Raw genomic sequence first — 21,112 nt, 5'->3', positions numbered from 1 at the left:
CATGAACTAAAATGAAAAGGTTTTCCTGAATCCAGAGCAAACTAAAATCACTATGTATGTGGCGAACCGGGGAAGTCCCGGATGACTGGAAAAAGGCTAATGTAGTGCCAATCTTTAAAAAAGGGAAGAAGGAGGATCCTGGGAACTACAGGCCAGTCAGCCTCACTTCAGTCCCTGGAAAAATCATGGAGCAGGTCCTCAAAGAATCAATCCTGAAGCACTTGCATGAGAGGAAAGTGATCAGGAACAGTCAGCATGGATTCACCAAGGGAAGGTCATGTCTGACTAATCTAATCGCCTTCTATGATGAGATTACTGGTTCTGTGGATGAAGGGAAAGCAGTGGATGTATTGTTTCTTGACTTTAGCAAAGCTTTTGACACGGTCTCCCACAGTATTCTTGTCAGCAAGTTAAGGAAGTATGGGCTGGATGAATGCACTACAAGGTGGGTAGAAAGCTGGCTAGATTGTCGGGCTCAACGGGTAGTTATCAATGGCTCCATGTCTAGTTGGCAGCCGATATCAAGTGGAGTGCTCCAAGGGTCGGTCCTGGGGCCGGTTTTGTTCAATATCTTCATAAATGATCTGGAGGATGGTGTGGGTTGCACTCTCAGCAAATTTGCGGATGATACTAAACTGGGAGGAGTGGTAGATACGCTGGAGGGGAGGGATAGGATACAGAAGGACCTAGACAAATTGGAGGATTGGGCCAAAAGAAATCTGATGAGGTTCAATAAGGATAAGTGCAGGGTCCTGCACTTAGGACGGAAGAACCCAATGCACAGCTACAGACTAGGGACCGAATGGCTAGGCAGCAGTTCTGCGGAAAAGGACCTAGGGGTGACAGTGGACGAGAAGCTGGATATGAGTCAGCAGTGTGCCCTTGTTGCCAAGAAGGCCAATGGCATTTTGGGATGTATAAGTAGGGGCATAGCGAGCAGATCGAGGGACGTGATCGTTCCCCTCTATTCGACATTGGTGAGGCCTCATCTGGAGTACTGTGTCCAGTTTTGGGCCCCACACTTCAAGAAGGATGTGGATAAATTGGAGAGAGTCCAGCGAAGGGCAACAAAAATGATTAGGGGTCTGGAACACATGAGTTATGAGGAGAGGCTGAGGGAGCTGGGATTGTTTAGCCTGCAGAAGAGAAGAATGAGGGGGGATTTGATAGCTGCTTTCAACTACCTGAAAGGGGGTTCCAAAGAGGATGGCTCTAGACTGTTCTCAATGGTAGCAGATGACAGAACGAGGAGTAATGGTCTCAAGTTGCAGTGGGGGAGGTTTAGATTGGATATTAGGAAAAACTTTTTCACTAAGAGGGTGGTGAAACACTGGAATGCGTTACCTAGGGAGGTGGTAGAATCTCCTTCCTTAGAGGTTTTTAAGGTCAGGCTTGACAAAGCCCTGGCTGGGATGATTTAACTGGGAATTGGTCCTGCTTCGAGCAGGGGGTTGGACTAGATGACCTTCTGGGGTCCCTTCCAACCCTTATATTCTATGATTCTATGATTCTCCGAAGTCTCCCTGAAAGACCTCAAGAATAGATCAGTGAATCAGAGTTCCGGTGGTGTATTCCATAGACCTAATACTAATGATGTGATCCTCCATGAGAACTGCTTTTTGAATACTGGATGTGTCTAGGCATGGACAAACCTTAAATAGGTGTTCAACATATTGCCAGACTGTCACAAGTTAGCTTGAAATGATTAGTGCCTCATACATGAAAACATAGTTTGGGGATTGTGATACAGGAGGGTCAGGGAGCAGTGGGAGAGTGCTAGAGGGGAAATATATAAACTCAAGGCTAATTAAGGTGTGGTTCCCTGTAGACTAGGGAAGGTGGCTGCAGGTTAATTGGAGCACCTGCAGTCAATTAAGGGCCTGTTAGGAACCTAATAAACCCCCCTGCTTCAGGCAGACAGAGGAGGAGGAAGGAGAGAGGACTGGAGTTTGGAGGTGTGCTGTGACACTTTGAAAATCAGAGAACTGAGGTAAGTGGGACCCTTCCCCAGCATCTAAGGACTGCAGGTACCCTACCCAAGGGGGAAGAGGGTAAGAACCCACAGGGATTGAGAGGGGCTGGGGCTCAGAGTGAAGAGCAAACCCAGACCCCTTGCCCGCTTCCCTCCTTTACCACCTTCCTGGGCCACTAGTGGGGCCATCGATGCCCCAAGAACAGGGGCAAGGGGTTGCATCTTAGCTCCCCACCAAGAAAAGTGCAGGACCCACCAGACTAACATCGGCCATCTTGTCACAGGATTCATTACATTACAGAAGGAACACAGAGAGATGCAATTTTATGACCAAAGTATTTGCAACCACGTTTTAATTTAGTTAGCAGATTAAGTATCTCATGATGATCTAAGGGTATGTCTACACTATGAAATTAGGTCGAATTTATAGAAGTCGGTTTTGTAGAAAGCGTTTTTATACAATTGATTGTGTGTGTCCCCACACAAATGATCTAAGTGCATGTAGTCGGCGGAGTGTGTCCACAGTACCGAGGCAACCATCGACTTCCGGAGCGTTGCACTGTGGGTGGGTATTCCACAGTTCCCGCAGTCTCCGCTGCCCATTTCAATTCTGGGTAGAAATCCCAGTGCCTGATGGGGCTAAAACATTGTTGCGGGTGGTTCTGTGTATATATCGTCAGGCCCCCGTTCCCTCCCTCCCTCCGTGAAAGCAAGGGCAGACAATAGTTTTGCACCTTTTTTCTTGAGTTACCTGTGCAGACGCCATACCACCACTCAGCTAACCATTACTGTATGTCTCCTGGGTGCTGGCAAACATGGTACTGCATTGCTACACAGCAGCAGTTTATTACCTTTTGGCAGCAGACAGTACAGTATGACTGGTAGCCGTCATCGACGTAGTCCTGCGTGCTCTTTTAATCGGGTGCCTGGGCAAACATGGGAGTGACTCAGCCAGGTCATTTCCCTTGTTTTGTCTCGTGGCAATTGAGTCCTACCTTCAGTGCACTGTCTTTTAACCTCCAGCTAGCAGAAGATGATGGCTAGTCGTCATACTGCACCGTCTTCTGCTAAGCACCCAGGAGATGATGATGGCTAGCGGTCGTACTGCACAGTCTGCTGCCAGCAAGATGTATAAAGATAGATGAAGTGGCTCAAAACAAGAAATAGACCAGATTTGTTTTGTATTCATTTTCTTCTCCCTCCCTCCCTCTGTGAAATCAACAGCCTGCTAAACCCAGTTTTGAGTTCTATCCTTGAGGTTTTGAGTTCTATCCTTGAGGGGGCCATTCAGTTTCTCGCAAAGCCACCCCCTTTGTTGATTTTAATTCCCTGTAAGCCAACCTTGCAAGCCGTGTCGTCAGTCGTCCCTCCTTCCGTCAGGGCAACGGCAGACAATCGTTCCGTGCCTTTTTTCTGTGCAGACGCCATACCATGGCAAGCATGGAGCCCGCTCAGCTCACTTTGGCAATTAGGAGCACATTAAACACCACGCGCATTATCCAGCAGTATATGCAGCACCAGAACCTGGTAAAGCGATACCAGGCGAGTAGGCGACGTCAGCGCGTTGACGTGAGTGATGAGGATATGGACACAGACTTCTCTCAAAGCACGGGCCCTGGCAATGTGGGCATCATGGTGCTAATGGGGCAGGTTCATGCTGTGGAACGCCGATTCTGGGCTCGGGAAACAAGCACAGACTGGTGGGACCGCATAGTGTTGCAGGTCTGGGATGATTCCCAGTGGTTGCGAAACTTTCGCATGTGTAAGGGCACTTTCATGGAACTTTGTGACTTGCTTTCCCCTGCCCTGAGGCGCAAGACTACCAAGATGAGAGCAGCCTTCACAGTTGAGAAGCGAGTGGCAATAACCCTGTGGAAGCTTGCAACGCCAGACAGCTACCAGTCAGTCGGGAATCAATTTGGAGTGAGCAAATCTACTGTGGGGGCTGCTGTGATGCAAGTAGCCAACACAATCAAGGATCTGCTGATATCAAGGGTAGTGACCCTGGGAAGTGTGCAGGTCATAGTGGATGGATTTGCTGCAATGGGATTCCCTAACTGTGGTGGGGCCATAGACGGAACCCATATCCCTATCTTGGCACCGGAGCACCAAGCCGGCGAGTACATAAACCGCAAGGGGTACTTTTCAATAGTGCTGCAAGCACTGGTGGATCATAAGGGGCGTTTCACCAACATCAACGTGAGATGGCCGGGAAAGGTACATGACGCTCGCATCTTCAGGAACTCTGGTCTGTTTCAAAAGCTGCAAGAAGGAACTTTATTCCCAGACCAGAAAATAACTGTTGGGGATGTTGAAATGCCTATAGTTATCCTTGGGGACCCAGCCTAACCCTTCATGCCATGGCTCATGAAGCCATACACAGGCAGCCTGGACAGTAGTCAGGAGCTGTTCAACTGCAGGCTGAGCAAGTGCAGAATGGTGGTAGAATGTGCACTTGGATGTTTAAAAGCGCGCTGGCGCAGTTTACTGACTCAGTTAGACCTCAGCGAAACTAATATTCCCACTGTTATTACTGCTTGCTGTGCGCTCCACAATATCTGTGAGAGTAAGGGGGAGACGTTTATGGTGGGGTGGGAAATTGCCTGGCTGCTGGTTTCACACAGCCAGACACCAGGGCGGTTAGAAGAGCACAGGAGGGTGCGGTGCGCATCAGAGAAGCTTTGAAAATCAGTTTCATGACCGGACAGGCTACGGTGTGAAAGTTCTGTTTGTTTCTCCTTGATGAAACCCCCTGCCCCTTGGTTCACTCTACGTCCCTGAAAACTAACCACCCTCCCCTCCTCCCTTCGATCACCGCTTGCAGAGGCAATAAAGTCATTGTTGCTTCACATTCATGCATTCTTTATTCATTCATCACACAAATAGGGGGATAACTACCAAGGTAGCCCAGGAGGGGTGGTGGAGGAGAGAAGCACCAGGAGGGGTGGTGGAGGAGGGAAGGACAAGGCCACACAGCACTTCAATAAGTTTTAAAGTTTTAAACTTTTAAATGCCAGCCTTCTGTTGCTTGGGCAATCCTCTCTGGTGGAATGGCCGTGTGGCCGGAGGCCCCCCCACCGCGTTCTTGGGCGTCTGGGTGAGGAGGTTATGGAACTTGGGGAGGAGGGCAGTTGGTTACACAGGGGCTGTAGCGGCAGTCTGTGCTCCTGCTGCCTTTCCTGCAGCTCAACCATACGCTGGAGCATATTGGTTTGATCTTCCAGCAGCCTCAGCATTGAATCCTGCCTCCTCTCATCACGCTGCCACCACTTTTCAGCTTCAGCCCTCTCTTCGGCCCGCCACTTACTCTCTTCAGCCTGCCACCTCTCCTCCCGCTCATTTTGTGCTTTCCTGCACTCTGACATTGTCTGCCTCCACACATTCGTCTGTGCTCTGTCAGTGTGGGAGGACAGCATGAGCTCAGAGAACATTTCATCACGAGTGTGTTTTTTTCGCCTTCTAACCTTCACTAGCCTCTGGGAAGGAGAAGATCCTGTGATCCTTGAAACACATGCAGCTGGTGGAGAAAAAAAAAAGACAGTGGTATTTAAAAAGACACATTTTATAGAAGAATGGCTACACTCTTTCAGGGTAAACATTGCTGTTAACATTACATACACAGCACATGTGCTTTCGTTCCAAGGTCGCATTTTGCCTCCCCCCACTACGTGGCTAGCCCCTCCCCCCTCCCCATGGCTAACAGCAGGGAACATTTCTGTTCAGCCACAGGCAAACAGCCCAGCAGGAACGGGCACCTCTGAGTGTCCCCTGAAGAAAAGCACCCTATTTCAACCAGGTGACCATGAATGATATCACTCTCCTGAGGATAACACAGAGAGGTAAAGAACGGATGTTGTTTGAATGCCAGTAAACATACACTGCAATGTTTTGTTCTACAATGTTTCCCAAGTACGTGCTACTGGCCTGGTGTGGTAAAGTGTCCTACTGTGGTGGACGGAATAAGGCTGCCCTCCCCAGAAACCTTTTGCAAAGGCTTTGGGAGTACATCCAGAAGAGCTGCAAATGCCAGGGCAAATTAATCATTAAACATGCTTGCTTTTAAACCATGTACAGTATTTTAAAAGGTACACTCACCAGAAGTCCCTTCTCCTCCTGGCAGATCCAGGAGGCAGCCTTGGGTGGGTTCGGAGGGTACTGGCTCCAGGTCCAGGGTGAGAAACTGTTCCTGGCTGTCGGGAAAACCGCTTGCTTGCTGTGAGCTATCTGCAGCTTCATCATCATCATCTTTCTCGTCCCCAAAACCTGCTTCTGTGTTGCCTCCATCTCCATTGAAGGAGTCAAACAACATGGCTGGGGTAGTGGTGGCTGAACCCCCTAAAATGGCATGCAGCTCATCATAGAAGCAGCATGTTTGGTGCTCTGACCCGGAGCGGCCGTTTGTCTCTCCTGTTTTCTGGTAGGCTTGCCTCAGCTCCTTCAGTTTCATGTGGCATTGCTTCGGGTCCCTGTTATGGCCTCTGTCCTTCATGCCCTGGGAGATTTTGACAAATGTTTTGGCATTTTGAAAACTGGAACAGAGTTCTGATAGCAGGGATTCCTCTCCCTATACAGCGATCAGATCCCGTACCTCCCGTTCGGTCCATGCTGGAGCTCTTTTGCGATTCTGGGACTCCATCATGGTCACCTCTACTGATGAGGTCTGCATGGTCACCTCTGCTGATGAGCTCTGGCCAGCATGGCAAGCTGCAGGTGACCATGCAAACAGGAAATTGAAATTCAAAAGTTTGCAGGCCTTTTCCTGTCTACCTGGCCAGTGCATCTGAGTTGAGAGTGCTGTCCAGAGCGGTCACAATAGAGCACTGTGGGCTAGCTCCCAGAGGCCAATACCATCTAATTGCATCCACAGTACCCCAAATTTGACCTGGCAAGGCCGATTTAAGCGCTTGTCCCCTTGTCAGGGGTAGAGTAAGGAAATCGATTTTAAGAGCCCTTTAAGTCGAAAAAAAGGGCTTCATCGTGTGGATGGGTGCAGGTTTACATTGATTTAACGCTGCTAAATTCGACCTAAACTCCTAGTGTAGACCAGGGCTAAGTCATGTCCACAAATAATTGTGGGTGTAAAAAAAGAAGGATGGATAAAGGCTGGACTCAGTCTCACCCAGTATGTGTAAAGTGTAATCACATGTGATTGTGATAAATGAGGAAGACACTGATAGCAGCAGACGTTAACCCTTTCATTAGAGTGAGTTCAAAACCCAGGGAAGAAAAAGTAAAATGACAAATCAATATCTCGACACTAATAGGGCTGATGCACTGCAGTCAGTTGAAGCTTGAGTTGTGTTCCCCACATCTTCAATTGTTCCTGCAGTCTGAGGGATTTGGGGTGTCAGAGAGAATTAAGTGCAGATGGTATTTCCTAACTGTAAGACAAGTACATTTAGCTCCTTCTAGTAGCAGTTGTTGCCTGACTTGTCTCTATTGTGATGCATACAAAACTAAGCATGCTAATCATAGATAGTTGACAATCTGTAACTATTCTTCTGCCCCTTCTTTCTTTTCCAATTCCCTTCCTTTAACCCCAGTTTAAAACAAACCAAAAAAAGTAAACAAAAGAGCTTAAAATACACATACCTAACAAATTCTGCCAATTTTCCACCTTACTCATTTGCCTGTTTATTGAATCCACATCTGCTTTAGATGGTAATTCCTTCAGGGCAAGGATTGTTTCTTTTGTGTGTTTGTACAGGATCAAGCACTTGGGTCCTGAGGCATTTCAGTACTATCAGAATATGAATATTTACTGCTAATAATAATAAAATAATACATACATATTCCCTCAGTGGCAGTGAAGAAAAATTGTACGAGGACAAGCCATGTAGAATACTAATAAAGTAATTTATTGCAAGAGAGAAAATTGCTTGAAAACTCATTGGATGAAATTTAAAAAAAGCATTTTAGGAGAAATATATTTAAGTAATAAAGCAAGCATAAAAATATTTCCTTAATATAGAATAGATTGTGTTGTTTTTGGTTTTGTAATAGTTATAAACACAATTGAAGTATGTACTTAGATGTGGAGTTTTGCTCTCAGGGTGGGAATGAAAGCTATAGCTTTTTATATAAATGTTTCAAATGTTCCATGGTTTACACAATTCAATTTCACAGGGATTTTAGAAAAGAGAGATAATAAATAATAATTTTTTTAAATGCTGGACTAACAGAAACAAGGTGGATACATATAGCAAACCTCTTTTACTCCATTAGCTGTTAAAGGGATACGAGCTTTGTCAAACATGCTGGTTTGGGTTTTTGGGGTGTTTGCTAATGCTAAGGTAATAATATAATATAATTAACCACTATCTGGGGGAAAGAGAGGCTAAAATATCAAAGGAAAATATCTCATGATTAAAATGAAACTGGATGACTTATTCTGTAGAGTAAGAGTATACAGTAAGGTTTAAAATTACCTTGTAAAGTTATTGTTCTTTGAGTTGGCTCTGCATATTCCCACTAATGGGTAAGGCACCAACTGATATAGTCTAACAGGAGCCCCTTCTCCCAGCAGTGCCTGTTAGAGCACATGTGCTCCCCCTTTCTATACCTCCCCTCAGTGTTCATGAACAGTCTGAGGGCAAGGCTACAAAAAGGGGCACTGAGGTTATATAAGGGGGCACCAGCTCAGTTTCTTCCAACCATTTGCGCCAGATGGAAGTGAACCATTCTGGTCTTTTGGATCTGGCTTTTTTTCTCCTATTTTAGTCTGGAATAGTCTATTGTCATAAATTTTTAGTGTTAGTATAAATAGTGTTAGTAGTTATAGTCAGCTAAGTTAATTTGCAGATTTGTTTCTATGGGGTGACAGATCAGAAGAAGATGAAGAAGAAGCCAGGCTTTAAGGGATGCACTTTCTGCCTATCTGTCTTCCCGGTATTGGATGCCCATCTGAGGTGCCTTAAGTGATTCAGCAGGGTCACTCCCCTTCTGAGTGTTCCATCTATCACACTTTCACACCTAGAGCACATAAGGAGAGGCGTAATAGGCTGCACGTGGTCCTATTTAAGGAAGATCTCCCTGTTAACTATTCGGGTTCCAGGAGATCTTTGGATCTGAAGACTAAGAGACCTATATTGTCTCTGATTGCATCAACGAGTAAGGCTAAGATTTCTGAGAAGTCCCAGGGATCCGTGCCTTCGCTGGTTCTGGCATACATTCCCATTTCATCATATCCTCCTGTTAAAGCTGCCAGGGTGTCAGAGGCACCATCTATTCAGTCTGGAGATAAGGACCCTATGCCTAGGTTCCAATTGTGTCCATTCCAAAGAGGAACACAAAGGAGAAGACAGCCACAGTCAGCAGTGCCAGATCCCATGGATCACATTTATCAGTTCCCTCCGATTTGGATCCATCTTCTGTGGTACCAAGTCTGAGACCCAAGTCAGTTCCACATTCTACTTTATGATCCAGAATTACTGAGTTGAGTTTCTCTCTGGATCTGGTGATACCTAAATCTGTAAGATTGTCTCCATTGTCTTTACAAAGCCCTGTACCGACATCAGATCCAAAGAGGACTATTACAGTAGTAGAAGATGTTGACTGTTTGGCCCTTGATCATTCTTCAGATCCAAGTTGAGAGTTTCTTGGGGGACAGGAAGAGAAAGACCTCATCAGTTCCAAGGTCAAATCCCCTACTTCTGAAAAGAGACATAGGATAGTACTACCTCTGCTTCGTCCTCCTCTTAAGACTTCTATAGGGTTATCAGGAAGATCTTTCTCACCTGTCGTATCAGTCATCCTCCATGCAGTTATGTGCACTGAGACCCATTGCAGATCCAGGGTTGCATCCACAGGTAGAAGAGGATCATGAAAGAGTCAAAAGACTTCAGCTCTCCAGATTTATGTCACCCAAGGCTGGGTTTCCTTAGTCTTTTGGTCAGTTTGTGCCACCACTTCTTTTGCAGATGTTCCTGGACACTAACTATGGGAGAGACTGGTAATCTTGGACTCCATGGTTTTATTGGGCTGCACCACATGAGTTCTTGGGTCATCCACTTTGTGGATAGAGTAATGATGTTCCAGCTAATAAGGATGCAGCTGCTGAGAATTTTTCTGATCAGATTCCATCAGGTATGTCTGCAACCCAGACAACAGTGCCTGACACATTGTCTGAGGAAGAAAAAGAAGAGTTGAGTATGGTGAATCAGTTGGCATCTACTTTGAACTTACCCTCAGTTGCTGTGGAAGCGGTATTATATCCAGTATCTGACATTCTTGGTGCTCCTTCAAGGAATAGAATGTCTTTATCTGTTTTGAATGGTCTCTTGCAACCTGCTAAGGCCATTTAGGTTACTCTTGCTTCCTGTCAGCCCATTTCTTAAAAAGCAGATAAACTGTATCAAATCCCACAGGAGGGTGTTGTATTTTTATACTCACCCTGCACCAAATTCTTTAGTGATTTCAGCAGCGAGTAATAGATTTAAGTTTGGTCAAGACCAGTCAACTCCAGCAAATAGAAAAGAAGAAATTGGATGCCCCTGGAAGGAAGGCTTTTCCTCCTTAATCTTTAGATATTAGCATAGCTAATTACGAGGTGGTAATGTCCGACTGTCAATTCCATCTGTGGGAGAAAATGGTTATATTTATGCAAGAGTTACCAGACAATCAGAGGAAATTAGCCAATTCTATCTTGGCAGAGGGACAAAATGTGGCAAAACATGCTTTCAGGGCTTCTTTTGATGCTTCTCATTCTTCGGCCAGAGCCTTAACATCTGTGGTTACTTTGAGAAGACATGCATAGTTAAGATCTTCATCATTGACTGTGGATGCTAGCTTTAAGGTGGAGGATCTCCCTTCTGAGGGTGGTGGTTTTTTCAGTAACAGGATGGATGAGCTTTTGGAAAAGTCAGAAGAGACAAGATCTACTGATCATTGTCTGGGTTAGTTCTCCACTGCTGGGAGACCTCCTACTCCTTGTTTTCATTACCAGAGTGCATTTTATGCTCAACCTTCTTCATATTTTTTATCTCAGAAACTTCAGCAACAACATCAGCAAACAACTTCTTTCTGGCAGTCTCAACAGAAGAAAGAAAAGGAGTACTTGTGGCACCTTAGAGACTAACCAATTTATTTGAGCATGAGCTTTCGTGAGCTACAGCTCACTTCATCAGCTCATGCTCAAATAAATTGGTTAGTCTCTAAGGTGCCACAAGTACTCCTTTTCTTTTTGCGAATACAGACTAACACGGCTGTTCCTCTGAAACCTGTCATTCAACAGAAGAAGTCATTCAGGTCCAGACCAAAGTCAAAGCAGATCTGCTTCATCCTCCTCTTCATTTAATACATAGCCATAGATCTGGCACAAGGGTCAAAAGTTTTGGACCAACTGGCAAAGTTCCTTCCTACCCCTTGTTTGGAAACAGGCTAGACCACTTTATCAGCTATGAGAGGCTTATTACATCACGCAAACAGGTCATAGAAATAATAGAAAAAATCTATGCCGTAAGGTTCAAAATACTACTTCTTTTTAACTCCCCTTATCCTTCCATTTTCAGGGAACATCTCACAAAAGTTGTTCTTCTATTGGAAGTTCAGAAATTGCTTTTGATGGGAGCACAAAGGAAGTTCATAAAGGGGTGGGGCAAGGCTTTTTTTCAAGATGGGTCCTGGTGCCAAAAAAAGATGAGTATTTCAGTCCAATTTTAGAGTTCTTTGAGATGATTCTGCATATTCACACTTCCCATCCACCTTCCCCTATTTCTCGGAGTCCTATCTTGGTTTCTCTGGGTAAGCAGTGGAAGGAGTTGAGGCAGTACAGAGCGCAGCACTTCTTTATATAGCTTCACCCTGAGAATGTTCAGACACACCGAAGAGAGGGCTAGGAGGAGGCATGTGTGCACTTTAATGGACACTTTGGAGAAGTCTCCACCATTAGGCTGCCTAGGGTGGTGCATTATGCCTGAGCGTGAATATGTAGAGTCATCTCAAAGAACTCCAGTTACAAGTAACCTTCATTTCCTTAATATTGCACTAAGCCTCCCTTCAGTGGGAGACTACATGCTTGCTTCAGTTTACTGGTTGAAATGCAATTTGTGCTGCTTCAGTTATTTGGGATAAAATTAGATACATCATTACAAGGAACAGCTAGAAATTTTGGAATGATTATTAATGGTGGTGCATGAAGCAGAAAGAGGACTGTCTGACCCTGTAGGCGTAATAAAAAAATGAATTAATCAAAGAGGCTGTAGAATTCATATTGTGTGATTACTCAGAAATGTGGTAGAGCATAGAACTTCCATTTGGAATGAGCAATAATCAATAGCTGGCTAGGAGTGTTGGCCAGAAAGGGGGCACAACAAAAATATTGCTGGGAAAATCTGTACCTGAAAATCCCAACTGTCAGATTTGCTGATTGAACACAGTACAGTTTATAATGTATCCTTTCATTTCTTTCTTGTTTGCCTACACTGAGACTCCCAGTGTCATCCCCTTCCTTCCTTATTTACTTCACACCCTTTTTCTCTCCTCCCCTCCCTGCTCAACCCTTTTCTTAAAAAATCTGCCCACACTTCTCTATGCCATTTCTCTCCTCCCTCTCATTAGCTAGTCCTCTATTTTGAGGATACCTAAATTTGTTCTTTGCTTTATACCAGGCCTCTGCTTTGATTTTTAAAGTGTTTCAGAAATCCTTGCAATGAATCTGATCCCAGGAGTCATGATGGCTAGCCTGTTAGCAGGGCAGCAGTCACTGCATGAATAAGAACAAGGCAGTGGGTTAACCTGCAGATATGGAAAGCTACATGTATTACAGAGATGAACTGGTACCAGCTTTAGAGCAAATCTTGCTTAATCTGACACCGCATTTAGTGGACATAAGGATCCTGAATAGTAGATAACAATAAAATGTATGGGAACAAAAGAGAGAAAGTTGGGTTGTAGGAATTGGGGGGAGAGGCAGAAAAATGAGAGTGAGGTTAGACTTGACATATTCCATGTAGAGAGTAAAGAAAGGAGTCTAATACACCTCTACCTCGATATAACGCTGTCCTCGGGAGCCAAAAAATCTTACCACGTTATAGGTGAAACTACGTTAAATCGAACTTGCTTTGATCCACCGGTGTGCGCAGCCCTCCTCCCCCCCCCCCCCGAGCACTGCTTTACCGCGTTATATCTGAATTCGTGTTATATCAGGTCACGTTATATCGGGTTAGAGGTGTATTATCTAGAGCAAGGAGCTCAATAACAAGGGGAAAGGACATAAATGAAGTATAGGACTGTTTCAGTCCTAACTACACCAATGGTAATTGGTGCTTTGTCCAATCAGGCCTTGGCTATTTGCTGCAAGAGAATTTACTGAAACTATTAGTAAATACATTATGGAGAATTTGAAAATCTTAACTTGATGCTTACAATCATCATTGAACCATTATCCGATGCTACATATACCTGCTGCAGTAACATCAATAAAAATAGTGGAAGCTTTGCATTGAGCACCAATGCTAACAACTATTAACATCTGGTGCACTTGTTTCTGGGAGGACATTTACATTCTGTTAGCTGGTTATAAATACTTACTGGTAGATTGTCTGTTATTGTATGGGCCAGATGAGCTCAGGGTACCCATCCCCCACTGCACAGATCTACAGATGAAGCAGCCAGAAGGCTGATGCTTGTACTCCCTGTGTGAAAGTGGGTGGGGTTAGCTAATAAGGTCTGGAGAACCCCATGCCTTAAAAGGGCATGCATGGGTGGAGTGGGAACATGATCAGGCCCCAGTCCCATCCATTATAGCTAAGAGGCTAGTACTGATTGGTTTGTGTGCAGTATCTTTATGGAAAGGATAGTAGATGCTGCTTTTGAGTATGTTTCCCCTAATGCCCGCAAGGCATTCTGCCTGCATCGACAGCCTACAGGCAAAGTGTTTTCCGCAACTGCTTGGCTGGGTACCACACACACACCCTGCTGTTGTGGCTGCATGAGTCTTAATCTAGCCCTTATTTGTTTTTTGCTTGTATGGCTCTAGAACACCATGTACCTGAGTTGCTTTCCCCCACACAAACCACTAAGCCTGTCTGTGGTATATTAAAATGTACTTTTCTGATTCAAACCCCACAATTCAATCTGTTTGGTCTAATGTATGCATATTTTAACGTCTTTTTATTACTTTTGAACTAGAGCTTTATAGGAGACTTTTTAAAAAAAAAATGTAATGAGTTACAGTATGCCTGTTTCTGGAGGAATGTCCTTTACTATTCACCTCAGAGGCCCTTTGTGCCCAGAGGAAACATGTAAACTATTGAAAAATTTACAGCTGTTCCACCATGCAGTATTTTTGTGTTGTAACCTCCTTCTACAGAAGCTGTTTTTAAAATGAAAAATGTTTTATAATGTCAGCCTTATTACCAGTGGAAAGAGAGGTGTATTTTTTTCTTTCCTTGATGTGGCAGGTTTGTTTTAGCCTGCAACAGGCCACTTTTGATGCTTTAAAACTGCTCCTGGTCTGGTGGGAAATCTTTCTGTATATAACATTTGATGATTCAGTGACAATCTTAAAGTAGACAGATCTCGTCTATTGACTAATATTCTGAAGAAATGTTTTTATTTCAGATTTTAGATGTCAGAACTTATTCAAGGATCTGGGGGAACCTTTACAGTATTACTAAGTGGGGAGGCCATCCAGAGGTGCCATTGTGTGACAAAGCAAAACCAACCCCAGCTTTCCCACATCTGTTTGAAATAGAATTAGACATCTATCCACCTCCCTACATCCAAACTTCAGGTTTTAAAAAAATGGAACCCAGATCTGAAGCACCCCTCATTGTGGGTTTACAAAATTACTAGCTGACTTGGGTTTTGCCAAACTAATACAACCTCTGCTTTTGCCAAATTCTGCCTTACAAGGAAATGACATCTCCCAAGGGTGAAGAGTTTGGACTAATTTTAGTGAATTGTACGCCATGAAACCAAATTTCCCCTCTAAAACGGCACTGTAAAACAATTCATGTTTAATTTAATAATACACTATCAAGAATATAGTAATTTAGTAATACATTATCAAAAATATATCTGAAGGGAAATAGAAGAAGGGAGGAGATAGCAAGATTCAAAGGTGATGGAAAGAAAAAGGGTGACGGAAGAAAAAAGCAGAGAGGTGGCAAGGGCGGAAAAATACACAACAGAGACATGATAAAACTTAAAGATTTTATTACTTAAAACTTAAAGGTCAACTTTAAAAAATAGTTTGAAAAAGTGAAAGAATGCGATGAAATAGAGCAGATAGAAGGAGGTGCATATGCTAAAATTTGCCTAGGACAGCAAAAGGCCTGATCTAACCTCTGCTTTCAAGAATTTTGTAAGAAAACTGTATATTGCATTTGCTTTACTGTATTCCCATTCCATAGCCAGTGTTTCCAGGTGGGCTTTTTTGTGTGTGTGTTGCTCATTGCACTGTGCTTTTATTGATTTCCACAAGGATTTCTTCAAGTAAAAAAAAGCATTTCCATCACTTTCCAGGCCTTGCCTACTTCTCTGTCAGTTTTTACCAAACCCACATTTTCCAGTTATACTTGTCTGTCATTTGACATTTTTATCTGACAAGTAAATTAAGGTAATCAGGAAGAGTCAGGCTTGAAGAGACCCTTTGTAGTGATGTGGCTAGTTGAAGAAAATCCTAATATATTGGACTCTGGCGTATCTGCCATCATGGTAGAAGAGAACAAGAGGAGCAAAATAATCACTTTCTAAAATACCCAGCTAAGAATCATACTGGTTAAAGACAGAAAAGATAAATTTAGTCATTGAGTCCATCCCCCTGCATGTGCAAGATATAGTTCTGGTTAGAGGACTAATGTTATTAAACTGATATATTACACTTCATTCTCGCAAAAAGCCAAGAAACAACAGTTCTAGTAAACAGAAATGATCCAGGAAGCCTGACTTCTGCTCTTCTGAGTATTCTGCATGATGCTTATTTGGGCTACAGAACCAATTTTTATCATCATCAACTCTGTCCTTCGCCAATATACAGAACTTAAAGTATCAGGAAAGAAAGCTTCAGATTTAGCAGCAAGTGTGTATGAAGGATGTCTGGGCACAGGTGGTTAGTCTATCTGAACCCCCATCATACTCCTTCTGCACCTGCTGAATTCATTGCTCCTGTGTATTTTTTTTTCTGTTAAACTCATCTTGAAAGGGCTGCACTTTGTCCTCTAGTCCCCACTTCAGATGGTGGCAATATGCACTCATTTAACATTTCCTTCTCTTTTTATGGCTTTAAAATGTCTCTAGCCTTAACAACCTCTATAGCAGTTTAGAAGGGGCCCCAAAAGTTGAGAGATGGTATTCAATATTTGATCTGAAGGCCTGGGATGATAATGCATCCAATGAAGTGAGCAGTAGCTCACAAAAGCTTATGCTCAAATAAATTTGTTAGTCTCTAAGGTGCCACAAGTACTCCTTTTCCTTTTGCGGATACAGACTAACTTGGTTGCTACTCTGAAACCTGTCATTATTTGCACTCTTACTTGTATCACATCATTTTTATTAAGTTGATTTTTTCCAAGTAAATATGACTCTATTGAATAGCACAGGATGCAAAGTCTAAAGTAATTCCCACATTATCACTAGTTACTGTTTGGGAGCTTAACTCTTTAGTGAGTAGTTGATAAAAGCTTTCAGTGTGTCTTTCATTCGAAGAGGTATGTATCTAACTTGTCTGTGAACAGTTTATGACCATAGATACTGAACGCAGTATTGTAATTTATTGCCTGTCCATATTTCCATTAAATTATAGAGACAGAAACCTAATGCCAGAGATTTAATACATTGTTTTTATTGCAAATTGGACATAAATTACTATTGTTTTTATTTGCTTTGACTATGGTTGCAAAGATGGCTCATGCTATTTATTAGTTGCTAAATCGCTCAGAAATATTATTTAAAGTCCAAATGTTCCCTCTTGGATACAACATTTTTATGAGGCTTTTGACAGTTTGTGTACAGTATTCTGGGTGTCACAAAGTACTGAATAAGAGACTACATTGTATTGAGGCTTCTCCTCAGAGCATCCCAGATGATGTACCAACATTTGAATCAACGGAGGCCCCGGGAGAGCTGCATGTTGTACTTTCTGAGCGGTGCACAATTGCATAAAACCAGATTTTGTTTTCTTGATGAAGCTGAGGTTGATCTCTTTCCTGCATTTATTGAAGTCAGCTAAAACACCCAGTACTATATTTCTACCACTATCAGAGGGCCCCAATAGGGTCCCTGTTCTTAATTCTCAAAATACTACATATCTCATAGAAACTAACAAATAGATAACAGATGGAAATGTACTGGAAGGTGATAACTGTCACATAGAATTAGGGGCAGATAAAGACCCTCAGGATTACAGAGCAAGAGAGACAGAGACAACAGAGCCAAATCCTTCTCTCATTCATAGAGCATCTAATAGACTGAGGCCTTGGACTGGCCTCTAGGCACTACTGCAATATAAATGTTTAATATTAATAATAATAATAGGTTCAGACTCGCAGAGGCAATATTTTCAGGTGATTTGCTTAGACCCAATGTTTGTTGGAGAAAGTGATAAGAACAGACAAATCTTGAGAACAACATTTTTTGTTGCCTGGATAGAGGGAGGGAGTTAACAGATGAGCCTGCACTGGGATCACTCTGACACCCATTAGTTCCCCTGGAGAAAACTGATTGGGATTATTATAGGTAATTAGTGAATCAGACTGATGGTCTGGATGAGCTAATGAGCCAATTAGCCCATCAGCTCAAGACTGATACAAAGGCAGTGGAAGGAAGTGCCAGGTGAAGAGACAGAGACAGGGCTAGCTGAGTCCAATCTCACAGAGGTCTCAGGGAAGGGAGACTGCTTCCCTGTGGTCCTGAAGGGAGGACTGAAGCAAAAGGGATATTGTAAACAGTACTGTTGTATAAAGATGTTGGTGGAAGGAACTCAAATGATACAGTACATACACAGCCATTAGAGTCAGAGCTGGCTTCTGGAGTGCAAAAAGGCAGGATAAGGATCATGTTCCGCTACAGATGCCTTTCACCAGAGCACCTTATAGTTAAAGCTGTACACATACTTTAGCAGCCTGAAGAGCCTGTGCTGCAAAGGAACACCCACATGCTAAATAAGAGTCTTGTCTCTGGCTTCTTTGGGGCTCAGTTAAATAGTCCTTATTATCCATACAATACTGGGAGATTTGCCCACAGAATGAATGCAGAATTGGGCTTAGTGTTAAGCTGACTATATAAATGTGCAGTCCATGTGTCTCGAATTTTGCTAAACTTGGACCCTGGCAAATTGCAAGAGTCAGAGAATTCCATAGGCCTTCATCTGATCATCCTGTAAAGCTTATACTCAAGAAACCACAGCTGATCTTAGCAACTGCGACAGAATATAAAAGAAGTAGCAGTTTATTCATATAGCAAGGCCATAAACCATTTAGGATTTTAAATATATTTTTTAAATATTTGAATATAATTGCTTTGCCAAAACCCTTATAAACCAATTCCACTTCATGAGTTTTATTTTCTTGTGTTTGGAAAGAACACAACACTTTTTTTTTTACTATTATCTTATTACTATTATTATAACAATTATCTAGTATAGTAGAGCATTGGGTTCTTTTAAATATGGGGCCTGATTTTCACGCTATAGTTGTGTGTGCAACTGTGCACTTTGCATGCACACTGATCTACATATTGCTAGATGGAGAGTCTGTCTAGACATCTGCATGTGGTAGTGTACGTGCAAGCTATATGGATAATTACAGGACAATGCAGTGTAGGTTTGAAAATCAGGTTCAATTTTAAATTTCATAATTATTGGCTATTTTTATGAGCTGATAGCTCCAGGGGCTGGCTATCCCAGCTATTTTGACTGTAATTTGTAAGCTTTGGCAGGCAGGAGCAGAAGTTTCAGGACCAAATAACACAGGAGAAAATGTTTGCGCAGTTCCCATGTACCTCTTTAATCTCTCTCTGTCAAAACCGCCTCCCCACCTTCAGGAATAGTGCACAGAACTAACTACCTGCCCGTTGACCTCCTCTCTTTCCCTCCACTGGCAAATTCCACCCACTGCCCTCCTTAACCACCAGAGAAATCATTGCAACTTTCAGCTCTCATAGAGTAATCAGGCATTAGGCTGGTGGAATATTATGATCTTTTCTGCATGTATCCCACTCATTGAAACTTTAACCCCTCTTCTCTGTGTTTCTGTTTCAGCTTCTGATATAGCTGCGGAGCAGGGGCAGATTCTTGTAATTGCCACTGCTGCGGTTGGTGGATTCACTCTCCTGGTTATCCTCACTCTGTTCTTCCTAATCACTGGGAGGTAATTCATATTACACTGTACTAGTTCACATATGGTGAAATTCATCCCAGTGAGTGGGCTCATATTAGTTAAATCATTAGTCCACAGCTTATGTGGCAAATAGGGCCTTGAGCAGTCCAGTTGTCATGGAGTAAATGTCACCTTATTGAGTGTTGCCAGCTCTTCCAATTTTAGTGAGAATCTTCTAATACTTGGTGTTTTGTTTAAAGCCCCACTCCTAGAGTCATGTGATTAGGTGAGAATCGCGCTATCATTTTTTCTAGCCTTCCTTGCCGAGAAAAGCTTGAAAACATGATCAAAGTACACCCTAAGGGTTCGGAAACCAAATAAAAAGAATCCCAAATGTATTTATTTTTAAATCTCGTGATTTTAAGCCAATCTCATGATTGTGGGGGGACTTGACTCATTATTTGGTATGCTTGCAGTTAGCAATAGTGCGTACTCTATTAACCTATTTTAGTAGCCTGTTTCAGTGACCGCTTTCTGTATTACACTTTTAAAAAAATACATATCCAACAATAGATGTAGCAATTGAAATACACAAAGAGAAAATATGCTTATTGAAATCTATTGCCTGATCAATGTTTGATTTTTTTATATATCTTGTTTATGAAAACAGTTCAGTCTAGTGATAGAATCATGGTTTTACTAATCTAAGTACAGATCAGGAAAGTGGTACCAGAAGCAGAGGAAGGACAACTAAGAAATGTGATCAACTTAAGTAAAGGAAAAGTTAATCGAAAACCATTAGAATTAACATACTAAGAGTAATACTAATTAGATTGTAGAATAGTCTCCCCAAAGGAAGTGGTGAGAGTCCTATTTGCTTGGGATTTTTAAAAATAGACTGAACAAAGCCCTATTAAATCTACTTCAGCAAACATTGATGCATTAGCAGGAGATGCACTGGATGACGTATTAGGACTTATCCAATGACTCTCTTATTCCATTTCCATTTCCTTCCTTGTAATACTATACTGACTGTTCAGCTTGCTTCACTTGATATGATGATCACGGTCTAATACTGACACTGTGTTAATTGGATGAGGAGTTGCTTTTATTCTATTGGCCAGATTGTGCTCTTCCTTACACAAATGTAAATCTGGAGTAAATCCATATAACCTCAGTGGAGTTACTACCATTTTGCACAGATGTAACTGAGATCAGAACCTCGCTCCCTGCCAGCGTGGGGAATCATGTGTCTCAGATCTTCCACAAAGAATATCTATGCAGCAGTCTCCCCTTCCCATGTGGAAGAATGGACTCGACCACTTCCCCAGCTCCACCTTCCCTGGACCCCAAGGTGTGGCCTCTCTCTCACTCCAAGGTTTCACAAGAAAGGAGAGGGCCAGGTGGACAGACATCACCTCCCCCCTGTACCTGATTCAGTTTCAAGGAAAAGACAGTGTGTTCCCACTCCCTTTTGTGCCTGGGATCCCTACAGCCAGTGAGAGTCATTGGTCATGGAGCTTCTCTAGGAAACAGGAAAAGTCACAGGGAGACAGAGCTTCTCTAGAGGCATGAGGCTTCTGTACAGATTCAATTGTCCAACTGTAGATCCAGGAGACTCCACAGAGAGGTTTCTTTTGTTTTCTTTGGGAGTTAGGGGTCCCACAGCCTGTTTCATGGGGAGGGATTGTGTATGCACAAACCCTGGACTCCATTCCCCCACACAACATAATGAAGTGGAAGTATCTCCAAAGAGGGATTGTTGTTGAGTTTCTCCCTCTGTGTCCCACCTGGTGTTTGGGAGGAAGGGGAAATCTATGAATTGCGTGGAACTGAACCCCGTATTTGCACTCTTCTTTAGAATCTAAGCTTTCATTTGGTT

The 21,112-nt window shown here is 43.1% G+C and overlaps 1 protein-coding gene across 5 annotated transcripts in view; it reads left to right on the top strand.

The window, feature by feature from the left end:
• The window catches only part of EPHA6 (EPH receptor A6), an 861,217-nt gene that overhangs the window by 635,869 nt on the left and 204,236 nt on the right, over positions 1-21,112 (top strand). For all 5 annotated transcript variants that reach the window (XM_048870007.2, XM_048869981.2, XM_048869987.2 and 2 more), the window contains one exon: positions 19,173-19,281. In XM_048870007.2, the coding sequence (XP_048725964.1) occupies positions 19,173-19,281 (109 nt within the window). The remainder of the gene's footprint in view (positions 1-19,172; positions 19,282-21,112) is intronic.

The sequence above is a fragment of the Caretta caretta genome, chromosome 1 (assembly GCF_965140235.1).
Source record: "Caretta caretta isolate rCarCar2 chromosome 1, rCarCar1.hap1, whole genome shotgun sequence".
Lineage (NCBI taxonomy): Eukaryota > Metazoa > Chordata > Testudines > Cheloniidae > Caretta > Caretta caretta.
This window is presented reverse-complemented; position numbering and strand designations above follow the sequence as displayed.